Source organism: Mauremys reevesii, linkage group 6 (assembly GCF_016161935.1).
Source record: "Mauremys reevesii isolate NIE-2019 linkage group 6, ASM1616193v1, whole genome shotgun sequence".
Taxonomy (NCBI): domain Eukaryota; kingdom Metazoa; phylum Chordata; order Testudines; family Geoemydidae; genus Mauremys; species Mauremys reevesii.
The window spans coordinates 86,859,945-86,877,539 of NC_052628.1; the positions used below are offsets into that span (position 1 = coordinate 86,859,945).

At 41.4% G+C, this 17,595-nt stretch overlaps 1 protein-coding gene across 6 annotated transcripts in view; it reads left to right on the forward strand.

The window, feature by feature from the left end:
- FRMD3 (FERM domain containing 3) overlaps positions 1 to 17,595 on the forward strand; it is a 236,295-nt gene that overhangs the window by 142,134 nt on the left and 76,566 nt on the right. For all 6 annotated transcript variants that reach the window (XM_039545743.1, XM_039545741.1, XM_039545740.1 and 3 more), the window contains 2 exons: positions 12,558 to 12,655; positions 15,590 to 15,713. In XM_039545743.1, the coding sequence (XP_039401677.1) occupies positions 12,558 to 12,655; positions 15,590 to 15,713 (222 nt within the window). The remainder of the gene's footprint in view (positions 1 to 12,557; positions 12,656 to 15,589; positions 15,714 to 17,595) is intronic.

The following is a 17,595-nucleotide window of genomic DNA, read 5'->3' on the forward strand; positions in this document are numbered from 1 at the left end:
ATTCTAGATGGATGGATGGAGGATAAGGGTTGCTATCTTTTTTTTTTTTTTTTTTTTTTTAAGTAGCCCTCACTTGTTTAACATTTATGTTCTGTTGCCATGGATATTTTCAAAAAATGTATTGGAAAAAATTGAGGCGGTAGTGGCCCTCTTGATCTCTGCACCAGTTTTGTTTTTCAGGAGTGCATGTATGCCTCACAACTGGGAGTGCAATGAAATAAGTCATTGTGGAAATTCTCAAAGCACTTCAATAACATTGTTCCCAATCCTGCAGATTCTTATACAAGTGAGTAACTTGATGCATTGGAATGGTCCAATTACTACTGAATGTTGTACTGAAAGATGTAGTAACAGATTGCATTCTGCTAAATGCTATGTTTTTCTGGATATGTATGTATTTATACAACAGACATAGAATGGTGTTCATATTACATTTACTTTCCTTTGGTAAAATATTAGAACTAAGTGGTTTACTGGACAGGGGACTGTAAATTAGGATACTTGGGCTAATCATTAGTATCTTTCCTTGGACAAATCTGTGTGTCTCTGTGTAAACTTGGTGTAACCCTGGGCCATGCAACGAACTTGCTGCAAGGCTTCTTTAATTAATCTTCGTAAAATATTTTGAGGCCATATAATGGAAAGTTTTTGTATAAGAGCAAAGTATCCATATAAATATTACACAGAATGCATTCTTTTAACGTGTATTATAGGTATAAAGCAGCTATGGTATGTAAGTAATGCTACTCGATTTATTTTGCTATTTATAAAACTTTTGAATTGATCAAAGCCTTCTCTTGTCTTTATGTTGCTTTCTTTTAGGAACTATGCACTGTTACAGGGCCTAGAGAGGCAATCAAAATTTCACCGCTGTAGGCTTTTTGGGAGGGATTTTGGATTAATTTAAAAGAAGTTGTCATTTTAAAATCAAATTGCTGTCCCAATTTTTTTAGCTACGGTTCTTATAAGTATCAATTAATATAACTATAAATTGAAAGATGCTAAAGGCAAAATACTCTTGATTTAGCTAAAAAGCTAAGAAGCAATACTAAAGGAAAAATAATCTCCTTTTCATTTTAACTTTTGCATTTGACAGCATTTTATGTATAGTCAGTTTTGCTCATTTCCCCATATTGTCATTTTGGCAGTTTTTCTTGTTGCTTGTATGGGTCTTTCACATGGAAACAGGGAACAGGAAACATTTCTAAAAATAGGAAAATGTAATTGTATAACTACATAGGCTCTGAGAGTTTGCTGCTGTAGCAGCAGCTAAAAGAGGAGGCAGTGTGTGGGATTATAAATGGGAGCTAAAACCCCCTCTATCACTAAACTAAATTAAGTGACTTCATTTTCTTCTGTCAAAATGACCATGGATTAAAAAGATATAAAAGGTGTCAGTGTTTAGCAGTATGCAAACAGTTGTTTCCTCTTGACCCTAGCTCTCTCTTTCAGTAGGACATCCCTGCACACGCACTGTACCTTTCCTTTCTGGTGAGTTACATCTCTTGCCATGGATGTTTTCAGATACTTTACTCGAAAAATATTAAGGACATTCTGGCACGATGACCTCTGCCCCAGTTGTGCTCCATAGGAGTGTGCCTCTCTCCTGAAAAGTGGTGGAGTCAGCTGAATCATAATGATAGTATGCTGCACTCTTGATAGCACCTGGAGTCTGCAAAGATCAGAGCACTTTACCAAAGGTTATTCTCTCACACATTCAAGCAAGATAAATGTATCTTGCTTAAATATGGAAACGGAGACCCAGCAAGGTGAAGTAGCTTGCCCAAGGCCATACATGAAGTCAGTAGAAGACTCAGGAATAAAATCTGGTCTCTCTTCTCCTAATCTCCTGTACTAATCGCTAGACCCAAAAGCAAGCCTGCTTATAGACACAGACTACAGCTATATGACAAGGAAAAAAAATGGGTGAGGTCCTGTAGTGCAGAGGCGGATTAGGGGTTTATGGAGCCCTGGGCCAGAGCAAGTGGGTGCCCTTCCCCACCCCTTCCGCCTCAGTCCCCCGGCACTCCTGCCGCGGAGCGTAGCCTTGCCCTGCCCCACCTGCCTGGCACTCCTGTCGGGGAGTGGAGTCAGGGCTTGGGAGCTTGCCCTACTCCCCGGCAGGAGCGCAGCAAGCCCCCGCGCCCTGACCCCGCTCCCTGGCAGGAGCGTTGGGCGAGTCAGGGTGCAAGGGTGCCCCAATTGGCTGGGGCCCCTGGGCACAGGCCCCAGTGGCTAATCCACCATGGCTGTAGTGCACAAATTACGAATCCTAGCTACAGTTCTCTCTGAGTATTTCTCTTAGTTTTGTACTCCCTCCACTGTGTATACAATGGCATTTACTGTATCACATCTCTTGCATTGTTTGATACACAAGGTTAAATCTGACATATGCTGACCCTCTCTAAATATACAATATGAACTACTTTACATTGTAGTCTTTACAGAGCTTTATAGAAATAATTTTTAATAGAATACTCTACAATCATCAAAGAGATATGGATAGATAGATGGGAGAGGGGAAGATCTTTCACAAGAGGTGGTCTCATTTCCCTTGCTTTTCAGTGCCAATGTTTAAAAAAAGTCCTATCAGATTGCTGGCTTTTTTTCGCTTATTAAAAAACGGAGAGACATGATAACGGGTGTAGAATTTAAATAGGAGTTAAAAGGCCTGGTGGGTACCACCAACAGTGAAGCTAATAGGTCTCTTGTTAGACGTCTGCTTAAATGGTGGCTACACATGTTGAAATGATAAAAAATCTGTGTGTAAATTTAACTGTGAAGCTGCAGGTGGCTTTAATTGTGTAAAGTGTTTCAAACTGCTAATGCAGTGGCTCTCAACCTTTCCATATTGTACCCCTTTCAGGAGTCTGATTTGTCTTGCGCACCCCAAGTTTCACCTCACTTAAAAATTACGTGCTTACAAAATTAAACATAAAAATATAAAAGTAGTGTCAGCTTGCTATTACTGAAGAGTTCCTTACTTTCTCATTTTTACCATATAATTAAAAAATAATCCACTGAAATATAAATATTCTACTTACATTTCAATGTATAGTAGTATATAGAGCAGTATAAGCAGGTCATCGTATGAAATTTTAATTTCTACTGACTTTGCTAGTTCTTTTTATGTGGCCTGTTGTAAAACTAGGCAGATATCTAGATGAGTTGACATACCCCCTGGAAGATCCCGATGGGAACACTACTCCTTGCTGAGAACCACCGTGCTAAGGGACCAATAAATGAACACAGCGGTGGGAAGGGGTAGCTGGGTGGTCAGATCTACATATTACAGATTTTCCCTTTAAGAAGTTGACAGATCTGGATGCTAGATTATTTAAGGTCAGCCCCGGTCCTTAATGGCAATTCCAGAAGACTCCACTAGACTCCTTTAGCTAGCTTGTTGTTTTTTGGTACTGGGGACCAGGTAGCTTCAGGATTCAGCAGCCTAACAGACCTTTTGCTCTGTTTCAAAACCTAGCTGCCAACTAGAAGCAGAAGGAAACTTTTCATGTGGAAATTCCACTGCAGCTGTTGACTTGTGAAAGATACCTTTTTTGCTTTTAGCCAAGTAATGCTTATGTTAGAGCAAATCAATGTAGGAAGTGACCTCGGGACTAACAGCTGCAGCCAAAACCAAACTAAAACAGGCAAAATATTGGTCTTTTTCCCTTTAATCCTTATTAGGTTATTTTATGTACTTTTAGGATTAGACTAGATAGCAGAGAAATCAAGTTTTAAATAGTGGCCTGAGAGAACCTGGTGCCTATATAGGCTGAGGGATAAATGTTGTAATTAACTGCACAAAAACATCTTAATGCCAAGGAGAGGTTGCCCAGTGATGCCTTATGCCCTTCCAGAACATTTAGTTCAATTACACTGAGACCTCCAAAAACCAGGAAAGGTAAAGGTAAGGAAATACAAACTTTAACGTCTGAAAATCAGGAAATACAACACTACCTTACCACTGCCCACAGTTCCCGGCCAATGGGAGCTGCGAAGCCAGAGCTCTGGGCTAAGGCAGCCTGCAGAGCTGCCTGGTCACCCCTCTGCCTAGCAGCTGAGCAAGAGGGATGTCACTGCTTCCAGAGCCTGCCTCACTCTGTCCTGTGTCCCTTCCCCCTCCCACACCCAAACTATGCTGCTGGGGGATGGGGCGTGGTGGCCTGAGACTGCCCCAGCAGCAGCTGGTGTGCTGAAGGCACAGAGGTCACAGAAAGTCAAGGAATCTGACCTCTGTGACAGACTTGCAGCCTTACCCATAACGCACCAACTAGCACTCTACCCTTACAAATGAATTCAGTTCTTAGTTCTTTCAGCTGATCAGAGAGCAATAGAAGGAAAGGGACCTGTGAGCCCCCTCCCCTCGCCTGATGAAGCAGGCATGGGGAGGAACTGTGTGGGGAAAGGGATGGGTATTTTTAGAGCAGGCATTATAATTTCACTAGGAGTGCCTGCAATCTGTGTGATCTTGGCCTTCTATACTATATCCGTAGTGTGTGTGGCTCTCTATGACACAGCCTGATACAGGAGATACAAGATATCTGGAGGTCTGATGTGGGCAGCAGCCTGTCTCTAGTAGAGTAATGAATGCTGCTTGTAAAAAGCAGCATCTGTCTGACCTTACCGAACATCCCAGACCACAACAGTAACTACTAATTTTTAACATACACTAATCAAGTAATCAACAGCCCGGGGGAAAAAGACGACCCCGTGTTTTTCATCTGTTTGTTCATCCCTGTACAAACACAGTTTAGTTTCTCTTTTCATTGACTCAGACCCTCTTCTTGCAGCCAGATTTCTGGGCAGAGATTCTGCAGGACTGTGATAGCGAGCTCGAAGGCGCACACATTTTCAGTGTTCTTCCAAGTTTCTTTTTTAAACCATCTTGCCTTATTTTGGCACATTTCAGCTGATTAATTCTCCACAAACCTGTGTCACATAAGTATCACAGACTTGACGAGGTTAGCAGTGCGTACGTGCGCGCGGGCAGAGAGGTGTAACAGCCCCATCACCACAGTCATCAGCAGGGATAGAATTCAGTATTTTTTTTCCAAAGTGTATTTACCACTGGAGCTACAGGTGCAACTGTTTGTTATTGGTATAAGTGGGCTTTTAATCTCTTGATAGACCAGACACTAGAATGGGAAACAATGCAATTATCCAGCATGTTACATAAACATCTAATCTAGTTTGCTTTGGGGCAAGTGATGCCCACTTCAATCAGCTGTACTAGTGGTGATTTATTTTATTTATTTAGTTTGAAATTTAGGGATGTTTAAACTGCTGTATTGTGTGGAGAGAAAAAGCAACGTGCTCAGAGAAGCATTAGAGAGGGTCTCCAAAACCCCTGTTTGTCCTAGAGTTGGGCTGTGCATCAGCTTGCTCCATGGAAGTATGTAGGATTGTGTACGGGAAGAATGGGTCTGTGACAGTAGCAAGACAAATAGGCCCATAGGTTTCTCAGATCTACTTTGGCACAAACTTTTTTTATTTTATTTTTTTTAAACGTCAGTTCATTTCACTGTTGTTGCTTTGGTTTAAAAAAAAAAAGTTACTCATTTTTGTGCCATTAATTCAAACCCAAGGGCCTCATGCACTCCTAACTCTTAATCCCTACATAGTCATATTAAAAGACTAGAAGTGTGTCTTGTCTATGATTGTGTTGTTAAAATTAGAACACCCAAAGTCCCTTTAAGGTCTAAAAGATAATGTTGAATAATCCATGATTATCTGCTGCTGAAACCAATATCACTACAGGGGAAATAGAACAAACCAATGTTAAAGGTGGATTATTTCAGCAAACCTTCATGTTATTTTCTAAATCATGTTTTAGAAACAGGTCTTGAATCATTTGGTTGTCGTAAAAAAAATACACTATAAAATATTTCTGTGCAAAGTAGATGAAATAAAAACATTGTCAGATTAGCATTTTATTTTGTAAATATCATATAAGAGCTAACATTTAGTGGTCTGATTTTCAAACATGCGTAGTACTCAGCAGGTCAGTATTTGGTGATTCGTCTTTAGTACTCATGTACCAAATCAACTGGCCTTATTTTTCAAAAATCTGGATTTAAGAGATACTTATTTTGTGTTTGTTTATGTACCACTCTTGCCTTTCAGAAGTTTTCAAATATTTGCTTCGTTTTCTTTTAGGATCGTTATAAACTAAATTAACAACATTGTCTTACTACAGAAAAAGCAGAAAACCAAACCAACCAACCAGCCAACAAAAAATCAACAAAAAAGCAACAATCAGACAAAAAGCCCCCCTGCTCCCCGCTTCTCCTACATCTTATGTTTATAGGAATCATGGTAATGACTTAATTTGGTGCCAGAAAAGATTTCAGTTAATATTAGTACTTTATATTGCAACTAGGGTTATAGTAATAAAATTGGTGTTCATAAAAATTGAGGTTCTACTGTACCCCCATCTTATGAGCGGCCAGTCATATGAACCATTTTTCTTGACTTGGGGGGGAAAAAAATCCCATCATGACAGCGATAAGAACAAGTTGACATCTCTTTGTATTCCGATGCCTTCAATGCATTGCATTTGCAGTGGTTTAAAGGACAAGAAGAAAGCAATGAAGTGCACCATACTGCAATTTATGCACCAGACCTATTGCAATTTTGAAATGTTCAATTTTATGAACTCCTCAATACCCAATTAATTAGTAAAATAAGGGTTCTGTTTTATTGTACAGTTCATTCATTACTACTTTTTGGTAATGTTAACAGAAAATCAGACATTTGCTGCCACGGATGCTCTGAAGTTTCTCTCCCCCTCACCGCACCCCCCCAACCTTAAATAGGACTAGAGAGCAGAGTTGTTGATTAATGGTGGCTATACAGCTACAATTTTATAACAGGAAATCTTTGAATACAGAGTTCATTGGAGTTACTGACCACAGTCTTCCACACTTAAGACCAAAATGAATGACATGATTTTAAAGCTGTCTGAATTTTATTTTGGGAAAGTAGAGAGCACAGACTTGTTTTTGTTTGTCTTGTTTTAATTTGTTGCAGACAATCAAGTATAATAAAGATAGTGCTGTTCATGAGATTAAAATTGCCCAGACTGTTTGCTTAGACATACTGCACTCACTCATCCACTCCCTTTCCCTCTATGTAGATCTATAGGAATACATATGAAAAATTGAGTTATCTTTCCAGCTACCCTAGAAATGCTGCTGCTGCAGCAGTTGACCTAAAGTGGCACAGCAACATCTTATTCACTAGGCGCAGAATGTTGTCACTGATATGACAAGATAGTTCACTCATTTGTAAGTATTTTTGGGTACTAATAAATGTACATGTAGGTGTTTGGGGTGGTTTTTCTGGATGAGGGTGCCTAACAACATGGAAGAGCCTAGACAGTCAGTGTTTTGTGCCCCATAAGGAGTAGTAAAGGCAGAAAATACTGTCTTTCTTTCTACAGTGCAAGCCTTTTCCCTCTTCCCATTTGTATTAAAAGTGATGTAATTAGCAAAAACATTGCTATTTTAATAACATTTGGTTCCATTAATACAATTCTAAGTCAACACTAAATAATCAGGTGTATATTAACTTCCTTAAACATAACACTTCTACCATTTCTTTGTTGTTTGCCTGAGAAATGCTACAGGACACTATTAGGTGTAAGTGGTTGGCTAAGGAATTTGCAGTTTTGGATGATTTCTGTGTATAGCACATATTATTGACCATTGTGTGCAGTAATGTAATTTAATGGGATCAGTTGCTGTCAGTGTGTCAACTGCAGTTGATACTACAAGAGAAGGTGGTTGTTTTGTCTCTGTTCCTGTGCTGTATTCTGAAAGTGTGTACACCTTTTGTTCTCAAACAGAAGTATGCCTAGTGCATGATTAATGTCGCTTCTCCAGAGTTCTGCTCACCGTTTGCTGGTTCCAGTATTATCTCACACTTTACCCCACCTTCAGACTCAGAAACCATCAACCTGCAGTGTAAGAGCAGATCTGTTTGCCTCAGAATTGGCTAGCAAGTGCTGCGATGAACCCATGAGCTGCCTTTTCATAGGATTTGTTTTGTTACTCACTTTCCCAAGTTTGTTCCCAGAGTTGGGGTTATTCCCAGGGCTGTGCAGACTGATTTACATACTGGAGAGGATGATTAAAAGATACAAGCTTCGATACTGCTGGTTTGCCCCGATGCGGTTCTACCACAACCTCTTTTACCGTGTTGTCATTGCAGATTAAGGATATTTCATTTCACCAAAGCCTTCAATTTACTAAGGTGGAACACTTTTTTTTCCTCATGGGAACCACCTGTGCTCCAGTAGCATCAAGTTTAAAATGGATTAGTGAGCTGTGACTGGACAAAGATTACATCAGTGAGACAGACAAAAATAAAGAGTAGAGAGCAGTGCAAGAGTAAATGAAGCCTCTCAGGGACAAGTATCAGAGGGGTAGCCGTGTTAGTCTGGATCTGTAAAAGCAGCAAAGAGTCCTGTGGCACCTTATAGACTAACAGACGTTTTGGAGCATGAGCTTTCGTGGGCGAATACCCACTTCATTGGATGCAGGGACAAGATTCCTACGGAAACATCCAACACTGTAAGACACCAACGGGACTTCCTGAAAAGTGACCTTTTTATTTGCTTGAAGAGGGATATAATGTTCTGTTGATTTAATATTTAGCAATAGTCTGTGTTCTGGGGAAAGGAGGCACACTGGTGGAAGACTTAACACTTTTGAGAAATGCTCCATTCTAGAGTTCATTACAGATTTACAGGCAAGATTGCTTGGCACAGGTTAAATGGGGTAAATACATAGCCAGATAACCTAGACATGTAAACAGAGACCCCTGCCAGGATGTCTGTTGACAATGCTGCCTTAGGAGCCCAGGAGGTCCATTTCCATAAGCTGCCCATGCAGGTGAAGGTGGGAGTGGACCAAGCATAGTCAATGCAAGTCTTGAAGGATTACAGTAGTACATAGACCTTCCAAAAATCCCTCCTGGCTGATTATCTTCCTGCAGTTGTGCTCAAGTGGAGCTGCAAGGAGCTCAGCACTGGCAGCTGAGTGCCAAGATGATCTGTTGCTGCTGCTGGTACTGAACTTGAGTTCCCGGGCAGCTGTCCCTTAGAGAAATGTCCCTAAATAAATGCCTCTCTTCTTGCTTCTGGTGTTCAGTGCTGGTCTGTGGTGTAGCCAACAGAAGGTGATTGTGTCCTTTTCATCAGTTCTGTTCTAATGTGAGCAGCTCTGAGGGGGGTGGGGAAACTCTCACAACCAGGTGTCCTATACCCCAGTGCCCACACATGCCCCAAGGCTTCTCAGCTTTGCTTGGAAGTTTCTCAGATTCAGTAGAACTAAAGGAGAGAATTTCAGCAAGAGCCAGTGTGTTCATCATGGATGTTGTTTCTACTATATGTAGTAGTATGAGAGAGAGATTCCATAGTGCAGCCAGTGTTTAAATGAATGGGTTGGTCCACACAAACTAACAATTTATGATGGCGTCTCAGATAACAAGTGAGTATTCTAACCAGTGTATAGTATAGTATTGCTGTTAAGGTTGCATCACAACTTCTGTTTAAAGGTCAGTGTGACATTACACCCCATATTCTTCATAGAAATATGCTTATGATATGAACATGGCCTAAGATATATATTTTATGTAAGATGGGTCTTGTAAGTATCATTGGAAAGGTTATGATTTACAAAATGATTATCCACTTTGTATGCATGTATCATTTCTGTATCTAAAGTTAGGAATATTGACTATGTAACAATTACAACTGGGGGTGTATTTGGGAGACACCCACTAGACAACAGGCCATCGGCTTTGATGGGCCATTATGAAGAAACAATAAGACTTTTTAAAGATACTAATCTCTCTCCTTCCTGAGAGGCATCCTGGGACATAGCTGTGACACTACTGGGTCAGGTGGTTCTGTCACCTGGTACTAAACACCATCTTGGACTTCTAGTAATTTTCCACTAAAAGGAGGGGGAAGTCAAGTCTGGGAAACAAAAGATTCCTGCCTTATGTAAATCTCATTTAAGGCTGGGGAGTAAGGCAAACAGGACTCTTCTCCATTGCCTTCCTGACCAAGAAAAAAGACTGCGGAACGTATCTGAAGAGACAAAAGAATTGAGCAGTGAGAAAGGTAAGGGCTGAGTCCAGACTGAGACAGAGGAGTCTAGTCTGTAAAGAGAAATAACTGAAACTGTAAACTACAGAAACTCTGCCTCCTGCCCAAAACAACATTTAGTGTGAGAAATTACTTCTTGAAGCCAGTCTCTTAAGATTTTAAGCTTTTTAAGCATGTTTTGTTTTATTTGTTTGGTATAATCTGCTTTGTTCTGTTTGCTATCCCTTATAATCACTTAATCTGCCTTTTATAGTTATTAAACTTTTTTGTTTATTATTAAAAACCCAGTTTGTGCAATTACTAACCTGGGGGGGAGGGGAGAAGTTGTTTCTTCCTCCACATTGACGGAGGGGGCAAATTTATGAGCTTACATTGTATAGATTTATCTATAGCGCAAGGCAATATTATTTTGGATGTACTTTCCAGAAGGAAGCACTTGAGTCCTGGATGATTTCCTAGCTGAGTCTTCCCAGAGAGAACTGTTTGCAGATGCTGTGTGATTCTACAGCTGCTGCGTTCCTACCTGCGTGTGTGTGCTGACAGAGACTGGAGAGCATAATTCAGCAAAACAGGGAGAGGGAACCCAGGCTAGTGGAGCAGGCAGGCTCAGTGAATTCCCAGTACATCAGGTGGCATCCTAAAAGGACAGTATAACCCGTCACAGTCAACTTTTCCAAGTCCTCTAAAATATAGATGCTTAGTCAGATTCCTTTGAAATTTGGTGTGCCTCAGGAGGTTGGAGGATAAGGTTAGTAAGCCAGATGTTGAGTTATTTGAGGTAGGGGTTGTGGAGCCCTGGGAAAAAAAGTCATTTAAAAAAAAGTTTCTAGGTGGGGATTTTTGTGCAGCGCTAGAGATAAAACTATTGATATGATATGGGTCAAAATGGTCTCAATCTGTCAAGCGTTACCCAAGGTAGTGCTTTGGAATTCACTAAATCCCTGGGGGATCAAAAATGAGATCAGTATTCAAGAACATGTTCACTTGCTTAGATATGTAGTGTGGAAGGATTGTAATTGTGCTTGCACCAATAAAAAAAAATTTTTTTTTAGGCAGATGCTTTTTGGTTACCTGGGTAGTTTAAGGGAATGTGCCAACACCTTTTCCCCTTGTGATTACCCTGTCACTGATGTTTCTAGTTGGAACTTTTGTAACCTTGTGCAATGACAATCTAACAATTCATGTTGCTTGCTACAAGTGGTGTCTGTTATAATATATTTATTTTATAGGGAGGTTTACTGTGAACACAGCAGAATAGTTAGGTGGTCTAACGAAAATTTTTGTTTGGTGTCGAGGAGCTGGAGACCAATATTGTATCAGGTGGTGAGGATGAGGTGGGGGTGGGGACAGGAACAGGAAGAGGAGTTCTGGCTGTGGAAGGGGTGGGACATGAGGATGTGTGTAGAAAAACCTTGGATTGGTGGTTTGAGAAAATCTGTATTTTACTAGTCTTGGGAGTGGACCCAAGTGGCTAATCTGCCCCAAGATCGGGAAGTAATGTGGTGTTTCCCAAGATGCACAGTGTGCAGATTTGGAATTGACAGCACAGTGCCTTGACCTCTGATAGAAGATAAATGTGTGTGCTGCCAGGGTTGCCAGTCTGTGGATACTGGGTGATTCCTGGATCATGAGGTTGTAGTAGTTTGTGGGAGAGCAAGGAGTAAACAAGGACATAGGGATTGCTGATTACAGTCTGATTTGGGTAGAGAGAGGTGGCCTGCATTGGCATCATGTTCTGCCCACTTTGCAGAGTCTAACTAGTGACTTAAGAGGCAGTGACCTACCAGATGTTCTGGTCAACATGGTATGGGCAATCTCCCTCTCCCCACTTTGTCCTTTTAAATAGTGTTAGTTAGAATCCTGTGGGTGAAAGTGAATGGCTTGTAAAAGGAGGTGAAGATCATGTATATTTCAGTAACTGTGGGGTTGCCAGAATAAAGGTATTTTTTTATAAACTGGGCGCATTGGGGCATTGCTGAAAAAGGGCAGAGTTAAGATTGCATAGGCAACTTTTTACACTTCATTTCCTGGTTTTCAGACGTTTCTGTTTGTTCAGATAAACATTCTGAAAGGGGATGACATACCCACAAACACCCTTTCTCTGAGCTAACATAGATTTTTGACATTAAATTTACAATAGGGTTCACCTCATATTGTGCTCTTCGTCATTCTCACAGTAAAGTACTGTCACTCTTGTTTCCCCAATTATATTTTTCCAGAGGGAAATCAACAGCTCTCTTCTTGTCAGTAGTCTAGTTTTATTACAGGTCATACCTTCCTTCCCATTCCTCTTCACTGCCTTTTTCATGCCGCAAGTGAAATACCCAGAATAGTTGAGCACAATGATGGTCTTGGTGATAAAGTAAATACAACATGAAAAGCTTTCACAACGGGGCCACCTCACTCTTACTCTAAAATGTTTTTTTTTAATATATTGCAGATATCTTTTGTATCTACAAATAAAAAGGGACATTTTCCATGGTCGTTTGCTGTGCTCTTTTTCTGATGCTGCCTACTTGGGTGCCTGTATTGTCCAAGGTAAGTATAACCCACAGCACATTGTGAATTATTTCAGCACCTTGAGAGTGGTATTCAGTATAAACAGCAAAGGATTTAGAAGCGTATTTCAGAATCAGGTATTAAAAAAAAAAGTGAGCCATTTTGTCCATATGTCACTCTCTCTCTAAACTTTGACATGTGCTTCAAAAATTAAGGGGGTTCAGAAGTGTAAGAAACCAGCAACAAATTAGGACATTGGGGAAAAAAAACAAATTAATCCTGTTAGGTTTTTATATGAGAATATACAGTATTTTGTGTATGGTACTCAGCTCTAGCTATAAAAGAAATCAAGGTTCTGTTTCTTTATATTTCTGAATATAAACACATTAAATTCCATATGAATGAAACAAAAGATAAGTTAATTGATTCAAGGGCAGTGGTTCAGATTGCATTTTTCCACCTTGAAACAAAGGAGATCTGAATGATAGTGGGACCCCAGGGAAGAGGGAGACAAGTAGATTGCCATAGTCATGGGGTCTCAGTCTCTAGGTGATTGGAGTACCGTCCTCATTTCCGTTACTACCTGGTGGCCAATCAAAAGCTGTACTAAGTCAGTTTTAGAAAAGCTAATGTGCACTATAAGATGTAGCCTCTTTGTGCCTGTGTTAACTGAGGAATGGGCATGAGGGAAACAGAGTATGACAATGACATTCCAGAAATATTGTTGATGCTGGAAATTCCTGACACCAATGTAAAAATGCTAGAATAGGTTCTCCCTGGCTGTTATGTACTGACCTGACTTTTAGGGCCAAATTTTGAGGAAAAACTGGAGGTGCACATGCAAAACTTGGATACGTAATTGGATCCTTATATTGGTGCAGGCAATTATATGATTGCTAGTTAGATGTCTATCTGGACATTTGTGTGCACAGATACCCAATATGTAGGCTTACATTGTGCTGTAGTAATTTGGCAGCAGTGAAGTGTTGGAAATACATCATCAAATTCTACCATCAGATTGGGGGACTCTGATGATTACATTTGCCCTAGCATATGCCAGGAAGTGGCCAAACACCAGGAAGGGGATAGACCTATATAAAAAGAGGAGTAGTACTGTGATGTAAATGCCAGTTTTTTGCCCACATGAATGAGTGGTGAAATAGTGTATGAGGAAAAAGAGCTCAGTTGATTTCTCTCTTGAAATAATCTTCTTAAAATCTTGGTAATATTTTTAGAAGTGACACTTCTTTCTCTTATCCTTTTATGTTGTTCCTGGTAAATAACTCTATTTACAATTTTGTTTACTACTTGCCTTAGAGTTTTTAATAATGTCCTTCACAATAATTTCTAAGTGATTAGCATATAGGGTTGCCAACTGTGTAACTGGACAAACCCAAACAACCTTGCTCCGCCCCTTCCCCAAGGCCACGCCCCTGCCATGCCTCTTCTCCAAGGACCGGCCCCTGCTCCAGCCCCCATCACTCGCTGTCCCACACCGTCGCTCACTTTCACTGGGCTGGGACAGGGATGGGGTGTGGACTCTGGGTGGGGCCGAGGGGTTCGGAGTGTGGGAGGGGCCTCCGGGCTGAGCATGGGGCAGGGGGTTCAGGGTGCAGGCTCTGGGAGGGAGTTTGGGTGTTGGAGGGGGCTCAGGGCTGGAGAGGGGGGATGGGGTGCGGCAGAGGGTGGGGGCTGTGGGAGGGGGAAGAGGGTTGGGGTGTGGGAGGAGGTTCCAGGTGCAGGCTCCATCTGGGCAGCACTTACCTCTGGTGGCTCCCGGAAGTGGTGACATGTCTGGCAGCAACTCCTATTCTCCCAGACGGCTCTTTGTGCTGCCCCTGCTTGCAAGCACCACCCCCAGAGCCTCATTGGCCACGGTTCCCCATTCCCGGCCAGTGGGAACTGCAGAGTCAGCGCTCGGGGCATGGGCTGTGCACAGAGACCCCTGTCTCCACCTCCCCCTAGGAGCCACTGCTGGACATGTTGCCACTTCCAGGAGCAGCACGGAGCCAGGGCAGCTAGGGAGACTGCCTTAGCCCCGCTCTGCTACTGTACTTTTAGCATCCTAAAATCTCTTGTTTTGGCTTCAATAGCCTTTGGGAGATAGAGACTGATACCAGGAGACTCCCGGCCAACCAGGAGTGTTGGAAACCCTATTAGCATGATCAGCAGGAGTAAATAAAGGTTTGGAAAAAGAGGCTCTATATTCTGTCTCCAGATTAGTCCCTCATGTACAGTATATCCAAAGCCAGAATGAGGCCCAGAGCTTGATAGCAAAGGCCAACAAGGCTAAAAATATGTGCCTACTACTAGGCTTCTAAATCCATATTTGGGCACTTAAATAAGAGGTCTGATTATCTAAAGAGCTGACCACCCAACAGCTCCCATCGAAGATAGTTGGCCAATTCACCGTTGCCATAAACTGGTGCAAATTCACTGTTACTGAGCACAGCTTTTGTGCTTATATACTAGGGCAGGATTAAACACATTTACTTCAGTGTTGTTACACTGGACTAGGTGAGAGGAAAATCTAGTTCTGAGTGTTTTGGTCTGTTTTATTAAATTGCTTGTCAGAGTGATGAAGGTAAGATGTTTGTTTTAACTATATATATTTTTCAGAGCATGTTATCACCAAATAATGATTTTCAATTACCTTTTATAATCAAACTGTACTTTGAAATTAATTTGTTGGAAGGGGAGGAGTTTGTGATCCCCTAGTAGTAGTGCACATTTCTCAAAGACTAGAATGAATCCAGATATTTTGTAGCCTTAGTTTAATTATGAATGCAACAAGTTTGCTTTCCTTTGGAAATACAGTTTTTATTGAACTCTTACTAAATTTGGCAACTTTCTGAATGACACATGGAGGTTCATCTACTGGAGGACACATGCATTCACTGTCTCTGTTTTCCATCATTAACTTGCTCTTTAATTTAACTCATTCTGCTGCTTCTTGTTTTTTAACTTGTCCAGCTGAGCTTGGTGATTATGATCCTGATGAACACCCAGACAATTACATTAGCGACTTCAAGATTTTTCCCAAACAATCACAGAAGCTGGAAAGGAAAATTGCTGAAATACATCAAAATGAATTCAGGTAATTTAGAGTGCTGCTTGTGAAAGAGGCAGTTATAAATTATTGTGTCTGTTTCTACACAGTATGCATAAGCCTTTTGGTTTCTGGTTATTATTTCTTTTCTCAGGAATATGTTGATAGCTATTTCAAAAATTTAAAAATGGGTGAAAATAAGTGCAGAAAATTAACTTATCAGTGTTCTAGGTGAATATCAGGTTTAATATTGGGGATGGGAGGACAGAACAAAAACAACAAACAGAGAACAGTAAAAGTTTGTAGTGGGAATTAGATACACACACAAAAATAAAACTGCATTTAAAATGAAACCAATTCACTGTTGGTGACTTGTGCAGTTACACTTGATATTAGGGTCTTCAGTGTGAATTTCAAAAGCCTGAGGGCACAGGCTTGCAGCAGTTTTTCCAGAGTGTCCTGGTGCTCCTCAGCTCCATCCCCTCCACTGTTCCCATCCTGGGAGCAGGAGAGGGTTCTGTGCCCTGGGGTTCCTCTCCAGGCAGTGACAGATCTCTGGACCCAGCTGGTCACAGTGGCTATCAAGGGGATGGGGAGCAGAGGAGAAGGGGCATGTCCAGTACTCATGGTGGCAGCACATATATTGGGGAGGATGCTCCTGGAACTCATGGGGGCACCCAGTGGGAGCGAAGGAGTGCCTGATACCGTGGCAGTGGATGGGGGAGAAGGGGGTGCTGGACAGGGGGTAAGCCTGGGGCCAGGAGGGGGCCAGTACTTGCAGGGTACAGCCTTCCTCTCCCTGCAGCCTGTCACTGCAGTGTTTGGTGGTCTCAGCAGTCTCCCTGCCTGTCTTGCTCCTCCACTGGACGGCTGCGGCAGCAGCCACCAGCCAGCATTTACTCTCCCTGGCACAAGCATGCTGAGGAGGTCAGCAGGGAATCTAAGAGTGGCCATGGCACCAGGTCCAGGGAGTTCAAGCGGGTACAAAATCTGGGTAGAAATTAGAAAAATCCAAATACTGGGTTTTTCAAAACATGGGATTTTTTCAGAGGTTTTCAGTAAAAACCAAAAATGAAGGGCCCTAAATATACATAAAGTTATGGTTCTCTCCCACACACATTCTATACATACCTGCTGTCAAAGGTGCATTATTTGACAATGCAGTGTCAGCTTAAAAATATTAACAGGAATGCAAAACCCACTATAAATCACAACTGACTGCTGCATATGTGCTGCCAACTGTTACCATGGTATGTGGTTAGCATGAAATGTATGGCTCTGATAAATGGGCATGGCTTATACTATGAGGTCTGCTGCTGTTGATTTACAGAGTTGTCTCTTTCACGTGAATCTGATTTTTAAATGAAAACTTGGTAGCCATGCAGAGGTTTTTGCAGTAAGATTTATGATACTCGATCACTTGCATTGTGTATTAAATTGCACATAGTATCATCTTGTTTGCATCTTTAGCTGGAACTGTTCCCTTGCTGTAATGCTATGATTTTGTGTGTGTGTGTTGTATTTATGGATATATGCGCACATACAAACACAGAGCAATAGCCAGGATGGTGATTTTTGCATAAATGTATTCAAATAACCTTTTTGGAAAGCTGAGGGGGATTAGATTCAGGACCCTTTTCCCCCTTCTTTTCTGATCTTTAAATATGGGACCAGAGTAGACAAAAATTAAAATACTACTTAGTCTAGTAGAAGCTAAACATGATCTTAAGATGAAGCATCCTGTTTCTATGGAGAACAAGCACTGCTTTGTGCAAGTATACCCCCTTCAGGATTGCCTAAGAATAACCAGACACAAGGTGGGTGGGGTAATATATTTTATTGGACCAACTTCTGTTGGTGAGTGAGAGAAACATTTTTGAGCTGAAGAGCTCTGCGTAAGCTCAAAAGCAGGTCTCTCTCACCAGCAGAA